Source organism: Perna viridis, chromosome 5, assembly GCF_037379345.1.
Source record: "Perna viridis isolate PV_CMFRI_1.1 ecotype Kerala chromosome 5, ASM3737934v1, whole genome shotgun sequence".
NCBI classification, from domain to species: Eukaryota; Metazoa; Mollusca; class Bivalvia; order Mytilida; family Mytilidae; genus Perna; species Perna viridis.
Genome location: NC_142449.1, coordinates 26,441,198 through 26,459,695, shown reverse-complemented (window position 1 = coordinate 26,459,695; position 18,498 = coordinate 26,441,198). Strand labels below are relative to the sequence as shown.

General features: G+C 30.9%; 1 protein-coding gene and 1 long non-coding RNA gene across 2 annotated transcripts in view; one reads left to right on the top strand and one right to left on the bottom strand.

Annotated features, from left to right (window-relative positions):
• LOC148616864 (membrane-bound transcription factor site-1 protease-like) overlaps positions 1-17,641 on the top strand; it is a 27,327-nt gene extending 9,686 nt beyond the window's left edge. The window contains exons 12-28 of the mRNA XM_088584004.1: positions 73-149; positions 774-848; positions 1,433-1,597; positions 2,459-2,555; positions 3,282-3,329; positions 3,946-4,128; positions 4,748-4,824; positions 5,858-5,953; positions 6,428-6,507; positions 8,150-8,342; positions 9,164-9,244; positions 9,710-9,753; positions 10,288-10,365; positions 10,962-11,105; positions 11,544-11,663; positions 12,356-12,482; positions 12,987-17,641. Of these exons, the coding sequence (XP_088440130.1) occupies positions 73-149; positions 774-848; positions 1,433-1,597; positions 2,459-2,555; positions 3,282-3,329; positions 3,946-4,128; positions 4,748-4,824; positions 5,858-5,953; positions 6,428-6,507; positions 8,150-8,342; positions 9,164-9,244; positions 9,710-9,753; positions 10,288-10,365; positions 10,962-11,105; positions 11,544-11,663; positions 12,356-12,482; positions 12,987-13,314 (2,013 nt within the window). The 3' untranslated portion in view covers positions 13,315-17,641. The remainder of the gene's footprint in view (positions 1-72; positions 150-773; positions 849-1,432; positions 1,598-2,458; positions 2,556-3,281; positions 3,330-3,945; positions 4,129-4,747; positions 4,825-5,857; positions 5,954-6,427; positions 6,508-8,149; positions 8,343-9,163; positions 9,245-9,709; positions 9,754-10,287; positions 10,366-10,961; positions 11,106-11,543; positions 11,664-12,355; positions 12,483-12,986) is intronic.
• LOC148616863 (uncharacterized) lies at positions 13,483-18,498 on the bottom strand. The gene is made up of 3 exons (XR_015922313.1): positions 18,437-18,498; positions 14,575-14,647; positions 13,483-13,617 (listed from the first exon to the last, which is right to left on the bottom strand). It is a non-coding gene; the product is annotated as an uncharacterized LOC148616863 (long non-coding RNA).

Genomic DNA, 18,498 nt, shown 5'->3' with positions numbered 1-18,498 from the left:
GCTTCATCCTCATTTTAGTTTGTCATGTGTGTAACAACAATTATTAATCTTTGAATTAAAAATTATTTACAGGAATTACCTGGAGGATATGGAAGAATCAAGCCTGATATCGTCACCTATGGATCAGCTGTTAGAGGATCTGCTCTTAAGTATGTATCCAGATCTTTACAATACAGTGGAAAGCTTTCCAGTCAAGTTTAACTACCAGGGATAGATGGCAAATTTTTGATGCTGTGAATTATAAATGCTGTATGGTTGCCTCTTGATGCATTGAATCATTTTTTTGCTTTGAAAGTGTCACTGCATACATGGTCTCATGATATAAATGCTATTAGAACTGTAGTAGGAGTTCTGGTAAACATTTGATATTAAATTATATTTAATGAAAACAAAATCAAAGTGCGATAGGAACTGTTTCAGATAATGTGTCCTGTTTAAGTAAACACTTTGATATTATACTTGGGTAGTAGCAGGTAAGTATATGCACATAATCATGAAATAAATTGAAATAAATACTTGTTTTATGTTCTATTACTAGAAGTGGCCAAAAAAATGCAGAGTGAAAAAAGAAAAATATGAAATATCAAAGAAATTAAGTTGGTTTATATTAATAAATATGTGTTTTAGCTTACAGATAACCCCTTTGATTTAATTATGAAATCAGTATGTCTTGCCAAGTTTTTGTTTCCTTCCATGGAAATAAAAGTAAAGAATCAAAGTTAGTTATTAATGCATACATAAAGAATTAAAAGTTGTTTTTGTTCTATTTTTAGGGGTGGTTGTAGGTCATTGTCAGGCACCAGTGTGGCATCCCCAGTTGTTGCAGGGGCTGTAACTCTTCTATACAGGTAAGAGATTGTTATGGCATTTTCCCTCTGATAATCTAGTGCATTTTTATGCCAACAAGCTGATATAGCGTTTATCCTTATAAATACTATAAACCTGTTAGTTTGTGGTTTATTATAAACTTTTACAAATTACATCAGATGACCATATTTAGTCATGAACTTTCATGGTTTTGGACAGATTGTATGTGAAATGATTTTCATGCCATTTATTTACCCATATTTCATCCAGGACAGGTAAGTAACCTGGTTCACTACAAAAAAAAAAATCTGTAGTAAATTATTGAATTGTCTACTTAAGGTTAGGTTTGCAAAAATAGCTGGTAATGGTTAGAAACAAATCTTTACATTACAGACATTCTAGTAGAGAGAACATATTTTTTACCAGTTTGATATCCTGTGGACGATTTCACAAAAAAAAAATCCTAAGTGTAAAATAAGTTGTAAGCTATGACATCATTAAAGAAAATAGTATTGTGATGTCATAACTTATAGATATAATTTTGCCACAACATTTTTTTTGTGAAATCAACCCACTGGTTAGTGTAGATTGATAAAAATGAAAATTTTGTCTTTTCTTATTTTAGCGCTGTGATAGACAGAGCCCATGTGATAAATCCTGCCAGTATGAAGCAAGCTTTAATGGCATCAGCAAGGAGACTCCAAGAAGTCAATATGTTTGAGCAAGGACATGGGAAACTTGATCTTATTAGAGCTTATCAGACACTCAGAACCTATAAACCTCAAGCAAGGTATAATTACATGGTTTTTTTCACGGGACTTACTTTTATAGAACTACACTTTGAATTGTAAAAAGATTTTGTATACGAGCAAAATTTTGGTCTGACAGTTTCTTCCAAGCAGGATGATTTCCAGTTTATCATAATACAATAGTTTTGACCTGAAAATTTGTTTGCTATTTCCAGTTCTGGTTGTCCTCTATGTCTTGTTATATTGACATATAAGATTTGAAATAAATATGATTTGTGCACTTAGAAAAGATACAGTTCTATGTCAGAAATAGAAAAAGCAAGAGAATGGAAAGGACGAATATGTCAGATTAAATTAATGTAACCAAGTCTGTCTTCACGTTTGATCCAAATTGATTTGGAGATCAAAAGATACATGCTATCAAAAGGGGGAGTGAGGGATATCTACTTAGTGAGAATTGCTCACAGTTTTTTTAGTTTCATTATTAATATGTAATGGTTGTTTTAATGAAATAAGTTGTCAGCAATTTTCTGTTCCGGCAAAGCACTACTTCCTGTTTGTTGAAAGATCAGATTTGAAATAAGACCCTACTGCGATGTGTGTACCAAGAAAAAATTAAATTTCATGTCAAAAGTCAACAAAACAAGAGAATGAGAATTACCAAAAGAATTCAAATTATATTTATATGTAGCTGCAAAAATTTATCCTTCAATTTTTTTTAAAGACTCAAGCAATTTTTTTTTACAACTCTTCATCCTTACTTTACATATTTTTACAACTCTTCATCCTTACTATACATATTTTTTGTTGATCAACTTTTTTTTTCTACTTCCATTTAGTTTGATAGCATTCGTAAATTATATTTTTATGGGGTCAACATTGAGGTTACTTTCATTTTCCAGTTTGAGTCCCAGTTATATAGATCTTACAGAATGTCCGTACATGTGGCCATACTGTACTCAGCCTCTATATTATTCTGCCATGCCAACCATAGTGAATGTAAGTGAAGTTTTATTGCTTGTCATTGTAGTGAATGATTAGGTAATAGGAAATTTCAACTAAAAAGCAGGCTTGTTTTCCATTAATTGGTACAAACAACTTTCCCTAATTCTACTTCCAGTTTGTCTGGTATGTTGTCTGAGATGAACCAGTGATAGAACAGGAATTTGTGGTTTTAGTAAAATGAAACTATAATGAAAAGCAACCCAGCTAACTTTGTTAAGGGATTTTCATGTACATATCACTATAGAGATTTTTGTTTTGAAATTATACTATCCAAATTAAGTGTTTTATTTGGGAATGGGTCGGTTCTTCTGTTTTCTGTTTTATTATACAATGAAATCTCCCTAAACCAAATCCCTTTTGGACTTAGAAATAGGTTGATGTTACACAGATGTTTGGTTTACCATGATGCAAAATACTTTAAAACAAATATATAAAGAGACTTTATAAAGTGTCTGGTTTAGAAGGTTTTGTGGTTTTTTGGAGTTTGATTGAGATAGATTCCCCTGTAAAAACGCATAAGGTAAGAACACTATTTACATGTAGAAGGTATTTTTGACAGGATTGAAAAAAGGTGAAAATTAACTCTTTCAAAGAACCAAAATTATATGGTGCACTGATAAATCAGATCACTGTAATAATTTTGTTTGTTAATCTTTTTTTTTTTTATTTTTTTTTATTTATTTTTTTTTTTTATACATATTTATGATTTACTCTTCACAGGTGACTATATTGAATGGTATGGGAGTTACTGGTAAAATAGTTGGCAAGGTATGTGCAGATGCCAGTTGCAGATTTAGAAATTTGGAAGGAAGGGGGTTTCAGTCTATTATTGGGCACTAATGCCATTAAAAATGTACAAATTTAACCCAATTTTCAACAAAAATAGGATGGGGCTGTTGAACCTCCCAAATCCCCTGCATGACTTGCCACTACATACATTCAATCAAGGTATATAACAATCATGTACTATGACTATATTAGGGAGAAGTTAGAAAATATTGATGTACTACAACTGCTTTGTCAAAACCTGGAATTTTTGGCAGAACTTTCAATGGTAATGTGCTGTAAAGAAGTGTTAAAATTATAAAATGAAATACCTCTACACATGCATGTGATAATTTTTAATTCCTGAAGTGTTTTATTAAGACTTTATTATTCACCAAATTTGAAAAGGACAGATACACATATTGTTGAGTGCCATTTCAGTACATTTTATTGTCTGAATCCATAGTATTCATTATAAGGTTGAATAGTAGTACTTTAGACATAAAATATATTTTAAAGTGGTGTCTGATATGTACTTTGGCGTTAGGTATATCAGATTAAAAGAATTTTCTTTGCAGTAAACATTTGTTTGCAATACACTCTTATTTTCGATTTTCAGCCTGAATGGCAACCTTATATACCTCAAAATGGTGGCCACCTAGAAGTGGCTTTCTCATACTCCTCATCACTATGGCCATGGTCTGGTTACCTGGCAGTTTCCATATCAGTTAAAGATTCTGCAGACACCTGGAATGGTATAGCTCAAGGGCAGATAACTCTCACAGTGGAATCTCCTCCAGAGGTAAGAATAACAGATTTATCATGGTTTGACACCACCCACATTTGTTTTGTAGTCAACAGGACTACTTCAGAGGTAAAACGTGTAGTCCACAGATGGTAATGACAGTTCTCTTCTTAAATCTTATGAAAAATAAGGCATAATTTAAATAGCCCAAAGGACTACCATGAAAATTTTTCAATTAGTCCTCTCCAAAATTAGGTTGGCATAGGACTACCGGACTACTGTTAGCGTGGATCCCCGTCTGTTATCAAATTTTTTACTTTAAAGTTATGAATATTTTTCCAGCTTTAATATGTATTTTAAATACAAGTGAAATTGTATTTGGTTTGTTCAGTTTATTAATTATGAAGCAATCAGAGGAAGTTTTAAGATTTTTGTACACCTCCTACATCTACATCACTACATCAGTGAGGTATAATGTTGTGTCCTGTGCATTCTATATGTAGTGAACTATTTAAGATTTTCTTCTTATTGTGTTGAAAATGGAAATAGAAGACATGTATTGGAAGTCAGGAATGAGTTGACATTTTCTGGGATTTGATGAAAAATATAATCATCCAGAACTGTGGCTTAAAATGTTTTCACCAGTCTTTTCAATTGAATTGTTATTTTTAACCAGAATGATGAGATAGAACCTAGAAGAACGTACTTGAAATTACCAATTAAAGTGAAGATTATCCCTACTCCTCCTAAAAGGTATGTAGAAAACATTACAGTATTTCATTCATCCATATTAGTTTAAATTTACTATGACTATGACTATATTGGTTTTTGTAATTACTGTATTTTTTTTATTTTCTACATTGTGCACTTCCTGTTCTATCAGTTTGTCATATTTTGATGTTGTATGTCAATGATTTAAAGGCAATGGTTTCACATTGAGTTGAACATAGAAGTGTCATATTTTGATGTCATTTGTCAATGATTTAATGACAATGGTTCAACATTGAGTTGAACATGGCAGTGTCATATTTTGATGTCTTATGACAGTGATTTAAAGGCAATGGTTTAACATTGAGTTGAACATGGAAGTGTCATATTTTGATGTCTTATGACAGTGATTTAAAGGCAATGGTATAACATTGAGTTGGACATGGAAGTGTCATATTTTGATGTTTTATGACAGTGATTTAAAGGCAATGGTTTAACACTGAGTTGAACATGGAAGTGTTATATTTTGATGTCTTATGACAGTGATTTAAAGGCAATGGTTTAACATTGAGTTGAACATGGAAGTGTCATATTTTGATGTCTTATGACAGTGATTTAAAGGCAATGGTTTGATATTGAGTTGAACATGGACGTGTCATATTTTGATGAAGTATGTCAATGATTTAAAGGCATTAGTTAAGCATTGAGTTGAAACTGGAAATGTTATATTTTGATGTTGTATGGCAGTGATTTAAAAACAATGGTTTAACATTGAGTTGAACTTGGAGGTGACCAAGTTGTTATGATTTTTGTATATGTGTACTTGTGTCTGATTTTATAGTTTTAAATTATGCAATATTCTGATGCAGATCAATTAAATTTTGTATTTTGTATTTCAATGTTATTCTGTTTTATGATTATGCAGACTAATTTTAACAACAGAAAGTAGTAAATGGGATTCAATATTAGTTTTAATATACTACATATTTACCATGCAGTAAATGATTGATGGTTTTATAATTTTCCATGGTATTTAAAGTGTATGTGATGACATTGCATATTCTATGATGTTTTATAGGAAGAGGATTTTGTGGGACCAATACCACAACTTACGCTACCCACCTGGTTATTTCCCTAGAGACAATCTGAGGATGAAAAATGATCCATTGGATTGGTATGTATTGAGTGCTGAATAATTTTTAGTTCACAAATTACAACTGAGTGTTATTAATGTTGATGTTGAAAATTTAACCTTTCTTTGAGAAATATAATTTTTGGTTTGATCAAGTCATGAAAATTGAGGGAAATAGCTGCACCATAAACAGCTTTTATTCTGCAGTACAAAGTCCTAATGCTAGAAAATCTGTGGGATAACTGGATAAGCATAGAATGTGAATTTAAAATGTAAAGCATTGTTTATCTTGTACAAGTGTAGTATGTACATTTTTTTTAGACTGAACTCTTAAATTATTAATTTAATTGACAATTTTCACTAGGAAATTACATATGCATTATATAAAAAGACCTGAATTTGTTTTATTTGTTCTGATTGTCAGAAGTTAAACATGCCAACCAAAATTTTCTAGAAAATTACTACATTTTTACATGTATAAATGCTAAGATAAGTACCTGGCTTATATTCTTTTAGGAATGGTGATCATATTCATACGAACTTTAAGGATATGTATCATCATTTGAGAAGCAATGAGTACTACATTGAAGTGTTGGGTATGTAATGTATCTTGCTTTTTAAGTATGAAAACATGTTCTATTTATATTGTGCAGATAAAGAGCTCAGTAATTGTTCCAACCTGTGTTACACCTTGTCAAACAAAATAGTTTCAATGGGCAATCTCAGATTAGAAATTGACAATTTTCATGTATCAAGTACTCTTAAAATACACACTTATATGTTTATGATTTTGCTTGTTACGATGCTTCTTTTGTTGCTACTGTACCTTCAAGTTTTTGTTGAATCCTTATTTTAAAACTTTGGCCAATTTCCTGAAGTTGGTTATTTTTTTCTAATTTGAATTTAAATTTGAGTCTGGTCTGTAATTTCAACATTACATTGTTGTCTTATTTCCCCTTTCGTTATTTTTTGTCTAAATTTAAATACATGTATATATATATGTGACTGCTTAGGTGGATGTCTCAAGGATATTTCCTTTATCTTTACCTCAGTCTCCTCTAAGTAAGAAATGTTTGATTTCGGGTAAAATAAGGACATAAATCATCAGTTCTTTGTAAACTGAAGTATAAACTAGAGTTTTGATGAAATTTTTCAATTCTTATACATGTACAACTACAGTTTGAAGTTTTTGAAAATTTACAAGCTATTTACTGTCCATCAGTCATTACAACAAAACAAATTACCCATGTGATGTTGTTTCATCATGGTATAAAAACCAAATGTGAAACTTTGCAGTTTGGTTGTTGTCTATGGTGTTGGTCGTAGTTTAATATCTGTGTGTTACATGGACACGGAAACGGTCAAAAATGACGGTCATTGACTTTGCAAATGACCGACAACAATTTTCCAATATCGGACACAAAAAATTGTCAACCCTTATAAATTAGTCTGTATGATTTTTTTAGCATATAAACATCCTTTCTACCATTCTCTTAATTGTTTATTTGAAATTAATCAGGTGTGTGTCAATTTTAGCCGATGTGCAGCCACCTGTAACTCTGATTTACCTTTAACTGATTAGTTGATTGCATATTTAAATAAACGGTACACGTGGAGCCCCATTGTGTAAACGAAATAATTGAAGTAACTCTGAGAATCTTCATACATTTATTAGTTGATTAATTAAGAAAAAAGATTGACCATTTTCCCGCCGATCTTTCAGAGGTAACTAAAGCACATGGAACTGAAACTATGAATCAGTCGTAGTTTGTAATTATTAATTCGTCGATTGAATCGTTTTAACACAGAAGTCAACAGACCATTTAAATCAATATACAAAATGTTTTCAAGATTTTCTTGTATAAATAATTAACATTTTTTTCATGAGATACGATGTGTTGTTGACATGTTAGAATGTCCACGTTTGGTAGAAACTGAACTTGTTCACTGGCTCTGGTATTTTGTAAAAGACAGAGTATGTGATGAAATAAAATTTATCTTAAAATAACTACATATTTATCTTAAAATAACAGATACAAACATTTTTTTAAGTTTATTTTTGATCTGAGCATGTAAAAGAATGACAAAAACGTCTGCTGAAGTTTGATAAAATGTCTGGCATGGGTTGTCAAAATTTTTGGACCCTTGGCGTGTTACCATGGCAGTGGTCTCAAAACAATGAGTTATACTAGAATTTTCATTATTACATGTAATATTTACAAACTGGTATTTTGATAGGATCCCCATTCACCTGCTTTGATGCCCAGCACTATAGTACATTGCTGATTGTTGATGCAGAAGAAGAATATTTTCCAGAGGAAGTATCCAAATTGAAGAGGGATATTGATAATGGCCTCTCTGTTATCATCTTTGCTGATTGGTATAATGTATCAGTGATGAAGAAAGTCAAGTTTTATGATGAAAACACCAGGTAGGAGAGATAGGTAGTGAAGTTTATAAGTTCATGAATAAAAGAAAGAGTGTTATTCATCTTCTAAGAATGTAGATTAGAGTGTCATTTAAAAGGAAGAATAATAAAAATCTTTAAAGTTTAAAGTAACAACTATTGCATCCTTAAATTATGAATTGAGATAATTTCATGCAAATTGGAACATTGTTAGGAAGGGGGTTTTATGAATTTTAGGTCAGTCTGTCCTTTAAGTTTAAGGGTTTAGTTTATGTTTGTTGAAGTGGTAGCCAGTTTTATCCAAGAAAAGTTTCAATGTGGCATCACCACATTTTATACCATCCACTTGCAAAGTGGGGGTATATAATAATAGGTCCATCTTTCCTTCCTTCCCTTACAAAGGGAGACCCATTTCTTATCCGTTACTCCTCCTACACCAATGAATGGAATTTAATTAAACTTTAACTGAATCTTTATTACATGTTCCCATTATGCAACTCCTATTTCAGATTTTGATCTTAATCAATTTGTGGGTTTTCACATATCAAACATGGATTTTGTCATTTCTGAATATGGGGAAAAGGGGTCTATCTCTTATCCATTACTTCTACACCATGGAATGGAATTGAATGAAACTTTCACAGAATCTTTATTACATGTTCCCATTGTGCACCTCCTATTTTAAATTTTATTTTGAGAAATTTTTTTTGGTTTTCAGAATTTAAAACTCTAGTAGGTCAAATACCATGGCACATTTCCTTAAATAACAAAAAAAAAAATTAAAACCAAAAAAATTCACTAAAAAACATCTTTAGTATAGTTGACTCTGAAATTACATTTTCTAGACAATGGTGGATGCCTGATACTGGAGGAGCTAATATTCCTGCTTTGAATGATTTAATAATGTCATTTGGAATGGCTTTCAGGTAAGGACATAAGGTAACCGGTAGAAAAGGAATCAAGTATAAAACCTCACAACCTTATATTCATTGACAAGTTGAAATTTTTCCAAATATATCCCTGGAAGTTATTGGAGTGAGGAAATTTTCAGGGATTGATAAAAATCTCAGCTCAAGATTTTTTTTCATGGATTTAGGCCTGGGTCCCTTTTCAAATCATTTACATTTTTGTGAAAATACGTGCTACCAATAATTCTTGCTATATTATAATGTTAACCAAATTTTTTCATGAGGGAAATTTTTTTTCAAGATGAAAAAATTAATGAAAATTAATTGATTGATAAATTTGGTATGTGGCTTCATATACCGGAAGGGAATTTGTTGTGATTTTGGTTGCTCTCTTTTATCAATTTCAACTACAACTTCATGTTGTTTTTGCATGATTTGCTATTATAAAACACTTTATTTTTCACCTGATTGTCTACATTTCAGTAACGAAGTATTTGAAGGAGACTTTATGATGGGTGATCATGATAGTAAGTACATGTATTGTATTTTGTTTATATGTATCAGTTTTGTAAGAGGTGGAATTAAGGGAACCAAGATGTGAATTGTAAACAAAAGAATTTAATCCAAAGAAAATACGACTAGACAGGGAAAATAGACACACACAACAAAATAAAATAAAATAATAAAATAATATAAAATTATAATATAAACCAAAATATCACAAAGAAGCAAACGTAAATGAGAAACCTGAATCCATTAAAATCTTGGAGCATAAACCTGGTCCGCTGGTAAGGTGAGTATCGTCTGCTTTACTAGAAAAAACTCACTTGTTGCTAATAAATTGTAAGAGGAATTGTTCAATAAGGAGTATATGTAGATATAAATGAATGTCATTTTTATGAAATGTGATTTAAATGCTAAAAAATGTTTTATACCCTTGATTTAAAAATCTGATAATTGCAAAATTTAAGTATTTTAAAACACAACATATCAATATTAATAAATTAAATATTATTTTCAATCATTATCCCATATATTCATGTATTTACTATTTTCTTTAGTGTACTATGCTTCTGGTACAAGCATTGCCAAATTTCCTTCTGATGGAGTACTTTTAACGGAAAATCTTAAGGATCAAGGTAAAATAATGATTTTGTTTTAGTTTTAGTATGAAGTATTAATATTTCTGTTGTGTGAAGTATATATTGGTAATCTTTCACTTCTTAAGACACTTAAAGAAAGGAAACCAAGGCTGATTTAGTTTGCCATATTAGAATGACAGCTGCATTTCTGTTCAGTGTATTTTGCCTTTGGAAAAAATTTTCTGGGGACTATATTTTTAGGGTATCTATATTGTATATGCATTTAATTGATAAAGAGATAAATATCATAGCAAGTATAAATATAAATGTTAAGGTACTCATAGCTATATGCAGACTTCGTGACTTCAGTTCTTTAAATATTCAGTTACTTTTAGCTATGTGCAGATTTCATGACTTCAATTCCTTAAATGTTCAGTTACTTTTAGCTATGTGCAGATTTCATGACTTCAATTCCTTAAATGTTCAGTTACTCATAGCTATGTGCAGATTTCATGACTTCAACTCTACTCCATCCCATCTTTTTTTTTGTCCAATGTACTCTGGTTAGAGCATAAAATCGTAGCTTTTTTACAGTATGAATTTTTATTAGTTGCTTAAATTTCACACTGCTTAAATCAAACTTCTTCCTTCAGGATATGAAGTGATAAAAGGAGAGTCCAAATCTGTCGACACAGTACCTATTCTAGGTCTTTACCAAACTACAGCAAATAAAAATAGTGGTAGATTGGCACTATATGGAGATTCCAACTGTCTGGATAACAGCCACATGCAAAAAGGTAAAAGGATATTGATTGAAGATATGGTAATAGAAAGCATAGAGGATAGGTTACTAGTGATGATGTTACAAAGTGCTTGGAGAAGTATGCCATGATAATTACACTATTTTGTTTCATAAAATGTCACTTTCATTTGCATTTATTTTCACAACAATTTTTTTGTGCAATATTTAATTTGTTGTTATGAGAGTGAATGTTTTTGGTCTACAGAAATTAATATTTTATGTACTGTATGAATACTGTTGTTTATAGAGTATTATGATCAAGACTCAATTAAACCATGAAATCAAGTTCTGAGTGAAATGTAAAATTGCTGATGTAAATGTCCATGACTTAATGTTAATGAAATCCATGATATCAAAATGGAACCTTAAAAAACCATAGATACCCACAAACAGTAGTACCTTTACAGTACACTTTTATACTTTGATATTGTAGACTGTTACTGGTTGTTAAGTGCTTTGTTGGAGTACACATCCTACAATCACATGGTACCACTATTCACTGGACAAGATCATGTGTCACTTGGTGTTTCTGAGCTGCCAACAAGGATGGAAGGTTTGTATTATGTGTGACATGGTGTTTCTAAGCTGCCGACAAGAATGAAAGTTTTGTATTGAGTCATGTATCTCTTGGTGTTGCTGAGCTGCCAATCAGGATAGAAGGTCTGTCTGCACTGACATGTTTCGAAGATTTGTATTGAGTCCTATTTCTCTTGGTTGGTCCGAGCTGCCTTCAAGAATAGAAAGTTTGTATTGATTCGTGTGTCTTTTGGTCTGTCTGAGCTTCCCACAAGAATTGAAATTTGTATTGAACCATGTGTCTCTTGGTCCTACTGAGCTATCTCCAATGATGGTTGGTTTGTATTATTGATGATAGAAGAAAATAAGTATGTGCATTGTACATGTAAGTGCAGTGTATCACCATAGTAACAAATAAGAAACAACATTGAGTATTTTGATTTGAAACTACATGGTATAAAGCATAGAAAAATCAAATGGAATGCACTGATTTGACAGTATCATATTTTTAATGAAAGAAAAGCAATTGCTGTACGATAATAAAACTATCATTTTACATCAAGCAATAGATGGAAGAAGTTCTTCTTTTGAACATTTAGGAGAGAAAGTCTATCAATAAGCATATACATATGCATAATGTATTTATAGAACTTCATATTGTTCAATACATTTATTAGATTTGAAATTATTAGCTATTAATTAATTGTATTTTTGCTTTACAACTTGTAGGAAATCATCTTCATCGATATTCCAAGGTCATAGAAGGACGTTTGGGATCTACAGTATCAAAACCTCTGCCCTCCTGTCCACAACTGCAATGGGCAAAACCAAATCCTATCAATAAAACTGCCAATGTGTAAGCATAATTCAAAATACGTCATGCTGATGTGGTACCACATGTATTGATTATGAAGGACCATTTTTTATGGTTTTCAAGATTTAGTCAAACATGAATTAAAAATTTGCCTTGGAAAATTTCCATTGACAGCTTAGATTCATTTTAAAACTAGCAAAATATTGTCATACCCAGACCATTTTATCTTTTCTGTTAATTAGAGCATAGAGGAACACTACACATGCATGTAAAAAATATTTCAAAAATTCATTTTACTACCTTTTATCACCAATTGACCAGAAAATGGTATTAAAGTGAGGTCTTCAAAATAAAATCATGGAATTACATTTATATTATTATAATTTTTTTTTTTATCATTAAGTAAATTCTAATGGGATTTTAATTTTCTTGAACCATTTATATAATATTATTTTCTATACCCTCTTATCCACTTGTAATCAATAGTCTGATGTTAATAGTTGTCCAAATGTTCACCTTAAATTTTTACTATGTTATTATTTTCAGAAATTTGTATCAGCAACAGAAACTGTTGTCAGTTGTACTAGATGAAGCCATTATAATTGGTAATGAAAGAAAAACATTAGACATTGGTGCACAAGAAATAAAAGAACCAGTGGGTCTTCCACATGAACCTCACTTTCATAAAGAAAAACAAACTTTACACAGTGTTGACCATTTTGGTATGTACCCTGTTATAGCATTTGTTGGAACTGGACTAGTGCTTTTATTCCTTCTGAACCAGTATTATAAAGGAAAGGCCAAGCCAAAAAAGAAGAGACCTCGGGTAAAAAGACACCATTTAGTATATGGCACCAAGACACCTGGAGTATGATATATCTGTGATTACTTGATTGTATTTTTTTTTTATATAAAACTCTAAACATTGATATTGGCACTATTGAATTGTATAGTAATTATTCATACTCACAGATTTTATTTTTCAGTTTGTAGTTTTCTTGATTCAGCTGTCGTACATGCCAGTGGCATTAAGGGTATTAAGTGATTAGGTCTTCTGGGTACTGTGCAGTCTGTGCCATTATCCATTATCTGTAAAATTTGCCAAATGTACATGCCAGGGGCATTAAGGACTGTAAGTGATTAGGTCTTCTGGCTACTGTACAGTCTGTGCCATTTTCTGTAAAATTTGCCAAAAGAGGTTAATAGATGTTAAGAGTTCTTGATTAAAATAATTTTGTGTCAACTGGTTAATTTAAAATTAACTACTTGTATATTAGGGTTAAAAATGTATCTTTATCTCATTTTTAAGATAATCTCATTCAAGTCATGAAGCATAAAAGTAGAAAAAGAACTTTTATTCTTTCATGACTCCTACATGTAATATGACTAGGTTTTGAATAACAGTATGAATTTTAGAATTTTAGTAAAAGATATGAAAAACAACAATTTTAATTTGTTGTCTGAAATGATAATATTTAGTTTTACTATAATACTCAATTAATGATAATACCACCAAAAGTAATGTAATGTTAAATTATCATGTACATGTATGAATTCATTTTCATGTTGATAGCATAGTAAAACAGACACATTAAGAAGGGTCATTTTTTCATATACCATGCATTCATGAATCTAGAAGTCTTTCTGTATTATTCTTTCTGTGGGGGTTTTTGCGGTCTTGACTATCCTTAAGGATCTCGTAGGACCACTCCTTACAGGATTTCTGTTAGCAAGTCTGTTAGTAGACGGAGGTAATGAAGCCCAGCTTTCAGGATTCCTGACTGAAGAACTCAGTCAGAGATTGTCCTACTTGCAGCTGGGCTGCTCTGTTGACAATTTGGCCTACTCCTAGACCTCATGTGGATTGAGAAGGGTTTCCCCACTGTAACTTTTTGAGGGTATGTCAAAGTTTAGAGTGCTTTCTATATTAACTTTGTCAGTAACTTGTAGTATTTTTTGAAGGCCAAAAAAAAATAGTCTGTTGAAGGTTATGCTATTTTTTCTGCCTGTCCTAGGATATTTTAGTGATATATTTTTGATGAAATTCTGTTAAACTATCACTTTTTATTTTAACACTATTAAAGTTTAGAAATCTATATATAATGATTTGGAAAAATAAACTAATTTTACCTACCTAAATACCCTATTTTCACCCAATTTAAACTTAAAGAGACATCTTTGTTTCTTGGCCTAGGATCAATTTTGACCTGAAAATGTAGCATTGGAAACATTTTTATTGTATATGGTGGTGATTTATTGAGAGATGTTTCTTGTATAATAAAATTTGATAATTCGGTCTTCTAGGATTTTTCAAAGTTTTAGGTTTCCATGGGGAAAACTGTAAACGGTTATTAATTTTCCCACACTTGAAGTTTGATTTTCAAACTTGACAACACTTTAAAAATATAAGCTTTTTATTGCCAAAGGGAAGTTGGGCATAATAATCCACTTTCCGACACCAAAATTGTACTTGACCCAGGTGACAGGAAATGGAAAACCTAGACCACTGTAATTCAAATATGAAATTAATTCTGTAATTTCGCACTAGGACTTTCTCCAGCCAAAACATCAAATTATTTTTTAATGTGACATTAACATTATTTGAGGATTTTTGAATATCAAACTGCCAAATGCATAATGTAAAAACTATCTGAAAACAACAATAAATTGTACAATAAATAGGATTATCAGTTGGCTATCATGAATGACCAAAATGTAATTACTTGTAACAAGAACACTGGTGATGTTACTATTGACCACATCTTGGATATTCACTCTTCCCAATTAATAGTCCTGTAAGTCTTCCAAAGAGGTGTTGATGGAAGATTGGAGGTTGCTTTTTTTAATTGTAAGCTATTATTTATGTATCAAATCATTTGCATTAGTGTGCTTTTATGAAGTTTTTTTTTTGTGGAAGTGTTTGTGTGTGGTATTGTGATAAATTTTGTGTGAATCATAGAAATCCTATTTCTCTGTCTCTTAGAATATGCTTATATTATCTGCCACTTGGTTTTGGTCAAAGGTGTAATTTGTGGGCATTTCCATGATATTTTTTATACAACCACAAAGTTTCATAATTTGGTGCTGCAGGTGTCAATCCCAATCAGATTTGTATCAAGCTTTAATTTATGGTGGAATACTATAGTGGAACAAGTCTTATGTAGCACCATAGTATTTCAGACTCCTGTGAAATCTGAAACTAAAATGCTGGTTCTAAGAGTTTTTACTGTTTTTGCTATTCAGCCTGTGTATTCTAAAATGTAGTCTAAGCTAACATGTTTTTTGGTCTGGTCCCACAGATGTTTTTTAGACTGTACATTTTATTTAGAATCTCTTCTTGGATATCGCTGTTAAATTATTGAGTTGTATACCTCCTTATTGATATTTTGAGATATTATCACTTGGGACACAATGTGAAAGAATATACTTTTGTAACCTCAAATTTGACTTGTTAAAATGATAGATGATTTGATTTTTTTTTCATGTAACACTTTGAAGTCATTCTGTACTTACATTATTTGATTTTTATCAAAATCTGTGCTTTACATATGGTTGAAATTCTTTTCTTTGATCATTTAATTTTTGCGATAAAATTGTTTCATGCTGTGGTTCATCGTTCATTTTGTTTAGTATGCAGGAGTATTTTCTATATGAAAATGATTAACATCGTGGTCATGTAAAGATAAGTTAACTGGTCACTAATGCCCAATTAATAAATTTTCTTCTTTATTTGTAAATGGATAGTTTTTTATTTGCTGTGCCCTGTGACGCATTTTATTCTTGTTTATTACATTTACTCCTTTGCAAGGAATGATTTGTTGAGGTGTTTTTGAATTTCATTTTATTGACCTATGAACTTAAGTTCACAATACATGAACAGGAATTGTTTATTATACCACCTGCCAACAAAGTTTGAGGTATATATAGGAACCACCAAGTCTATCTATTTGACGATCCTTTCGACTGTCCACATTTCTTGTAAGAGCAACTTTTAAACCACTCAAGTGATTTTGATGAAATTATACAGGAAAGTTAAGCACCATATGTAGATGTGCATGAAGGACTCCATATGGAGATAATCCAACTCAGGGATGTAGCTGTTAAAACCATGTAAGCACAACTCCTGAAACAGTTCAAGAGGCTTTAATGATATTGTATACAAAGTTTGGACATCATCAAATAAAATTCTTGAGAGCCCAAAGGGAGATAATCAGAATTAAGGGTTCAACATTTTTAAGCTTGCTAGCAGTATTTCTCTAGTTACCATTAGATTATTTTGAAAGGAAATAAGTGTAAATAAATGCTCTGTAATTGTACTCTTTTCTTTTGTGTATTTCTTTTAAAAAATTTCACAATCAATAATTTTAAATGAAATGAAGAACCTGTAAATGTGCATGGAAAAAGTTCAGCATATGGTTACTTTTGACTTTACACAAATTTAAAAATTTAAGAAAAGATTTAAGAACCACCAATTGTGAAAATAAATACGCATGAAAATAAGTACAGATTACAGAATTGTCTACAGTGAAATAAACATTAGTATTTTGATTACTGCCTAGCTTATATAGAAAATGATATTCCGGGGAAGATATATTTGCATATCTTACACAAGATTAATGTGATCACATGGAGTGAGATAAACATGAGACATGTGAGCATTTTTTAGAAGAATGTTTTTAAGTGCCATTAAATACAAATTAACATAAAACTTGTGAACTTGTGTCATGATTTTTATGTAGTTATATCTGTTATAATTTTTTTAAACTAGATAATTGAATAAAAATTCTTCTTGAGTGAAGTTCTTGGTTAGCTTATGCTTTGCAATTTAAAACGTAAGTACATTTTAGGGAAATGTTGTATGTCACAATGCCAGGTTTCTAGAAGTGCAGATATGTCCAAATATTGGTACATCCAACAGTTTTACCAACATGAAAGCCTTAATAATGATTATTTGTATTAAAATTATACACATTTTCAGTTCTTTCAAATTTACTACAATGAAAATAAAAGCCAATGATTTTAATAAGATTTTTAATTGTATTGTTCATAAGATTATTGGCACTTTCAGATTCAAGTGCAATAGTATGCATGTGTTTTATGAGTCTGTGTAATGTCTGAATTTTTACATTATAGTAATAGTAGTAGCAATTTTATCATGATCTCTTATTTATTTGAAAATAAAACCAAATTATGCAACTGTAGTTCTTTCTATGAGTTTTGTTGAACCCAAGTCCAAGACATATTAGAATAATCCTGTCTTTCAATTTGTTGTATTTTTGTACATCTGTTGAGCTTACCTCATTCAAAAAAAAAACCATCAGTTGAACTTACCTCATTCAGAAAAAAAGATGATATGAGTCTGATGTTGGGATGATGAAAATAATAACACAAGTCAACAACAAAATTGAGCACAAAGGTATGCCATCAATTTGAAAGGTCAAGACATTTAAGTGTTCTGAAGACTATAAAGGAACCTTATCAAATTTTGATTACAGTTTTTATGAGGCAAAGGTAGTGATATGGTATTCTATAATATGAAATTTATAAGTTATTGCCATCTGACATTATGTATTCCAGATACAATTCAGCTAACATCAATGCCTTTGTACAGAATGATTAACATGATTTTACTTGAAAAATGGGTAACTTCAACATGATGCATTTTCACATTTCACAGAACAGCAGCTGCATCAGTATACCTTGTCAGTATTAACTGTTGTGGGGATATGGATTCATTTTTTTTAATTTGTTCCAAATATTTTAGAGAAGAAAATGATTAGTTGCCAGCAATGCGATAAAAAATAAAGTGTTTTTAAATCATTGCTTTCAATAAATGTAACGATATATCTGAAGAAAAAAATTGATTTGGACTTGTTGCACAAAAAATAAATTGGTATGCGCCAAAGGCAAAGAAAAGTTGGTCTCAGAAAAAACTCCATACAGCCCCCTAGAAAATCAAACACTTGCTGCCTTTAAATATTTGAAGCAGATTCTACCAACAATTCTGTTCAATAACCCTCCTGGATTCGAATTAACTTTACATGTATAGATTCCAAAC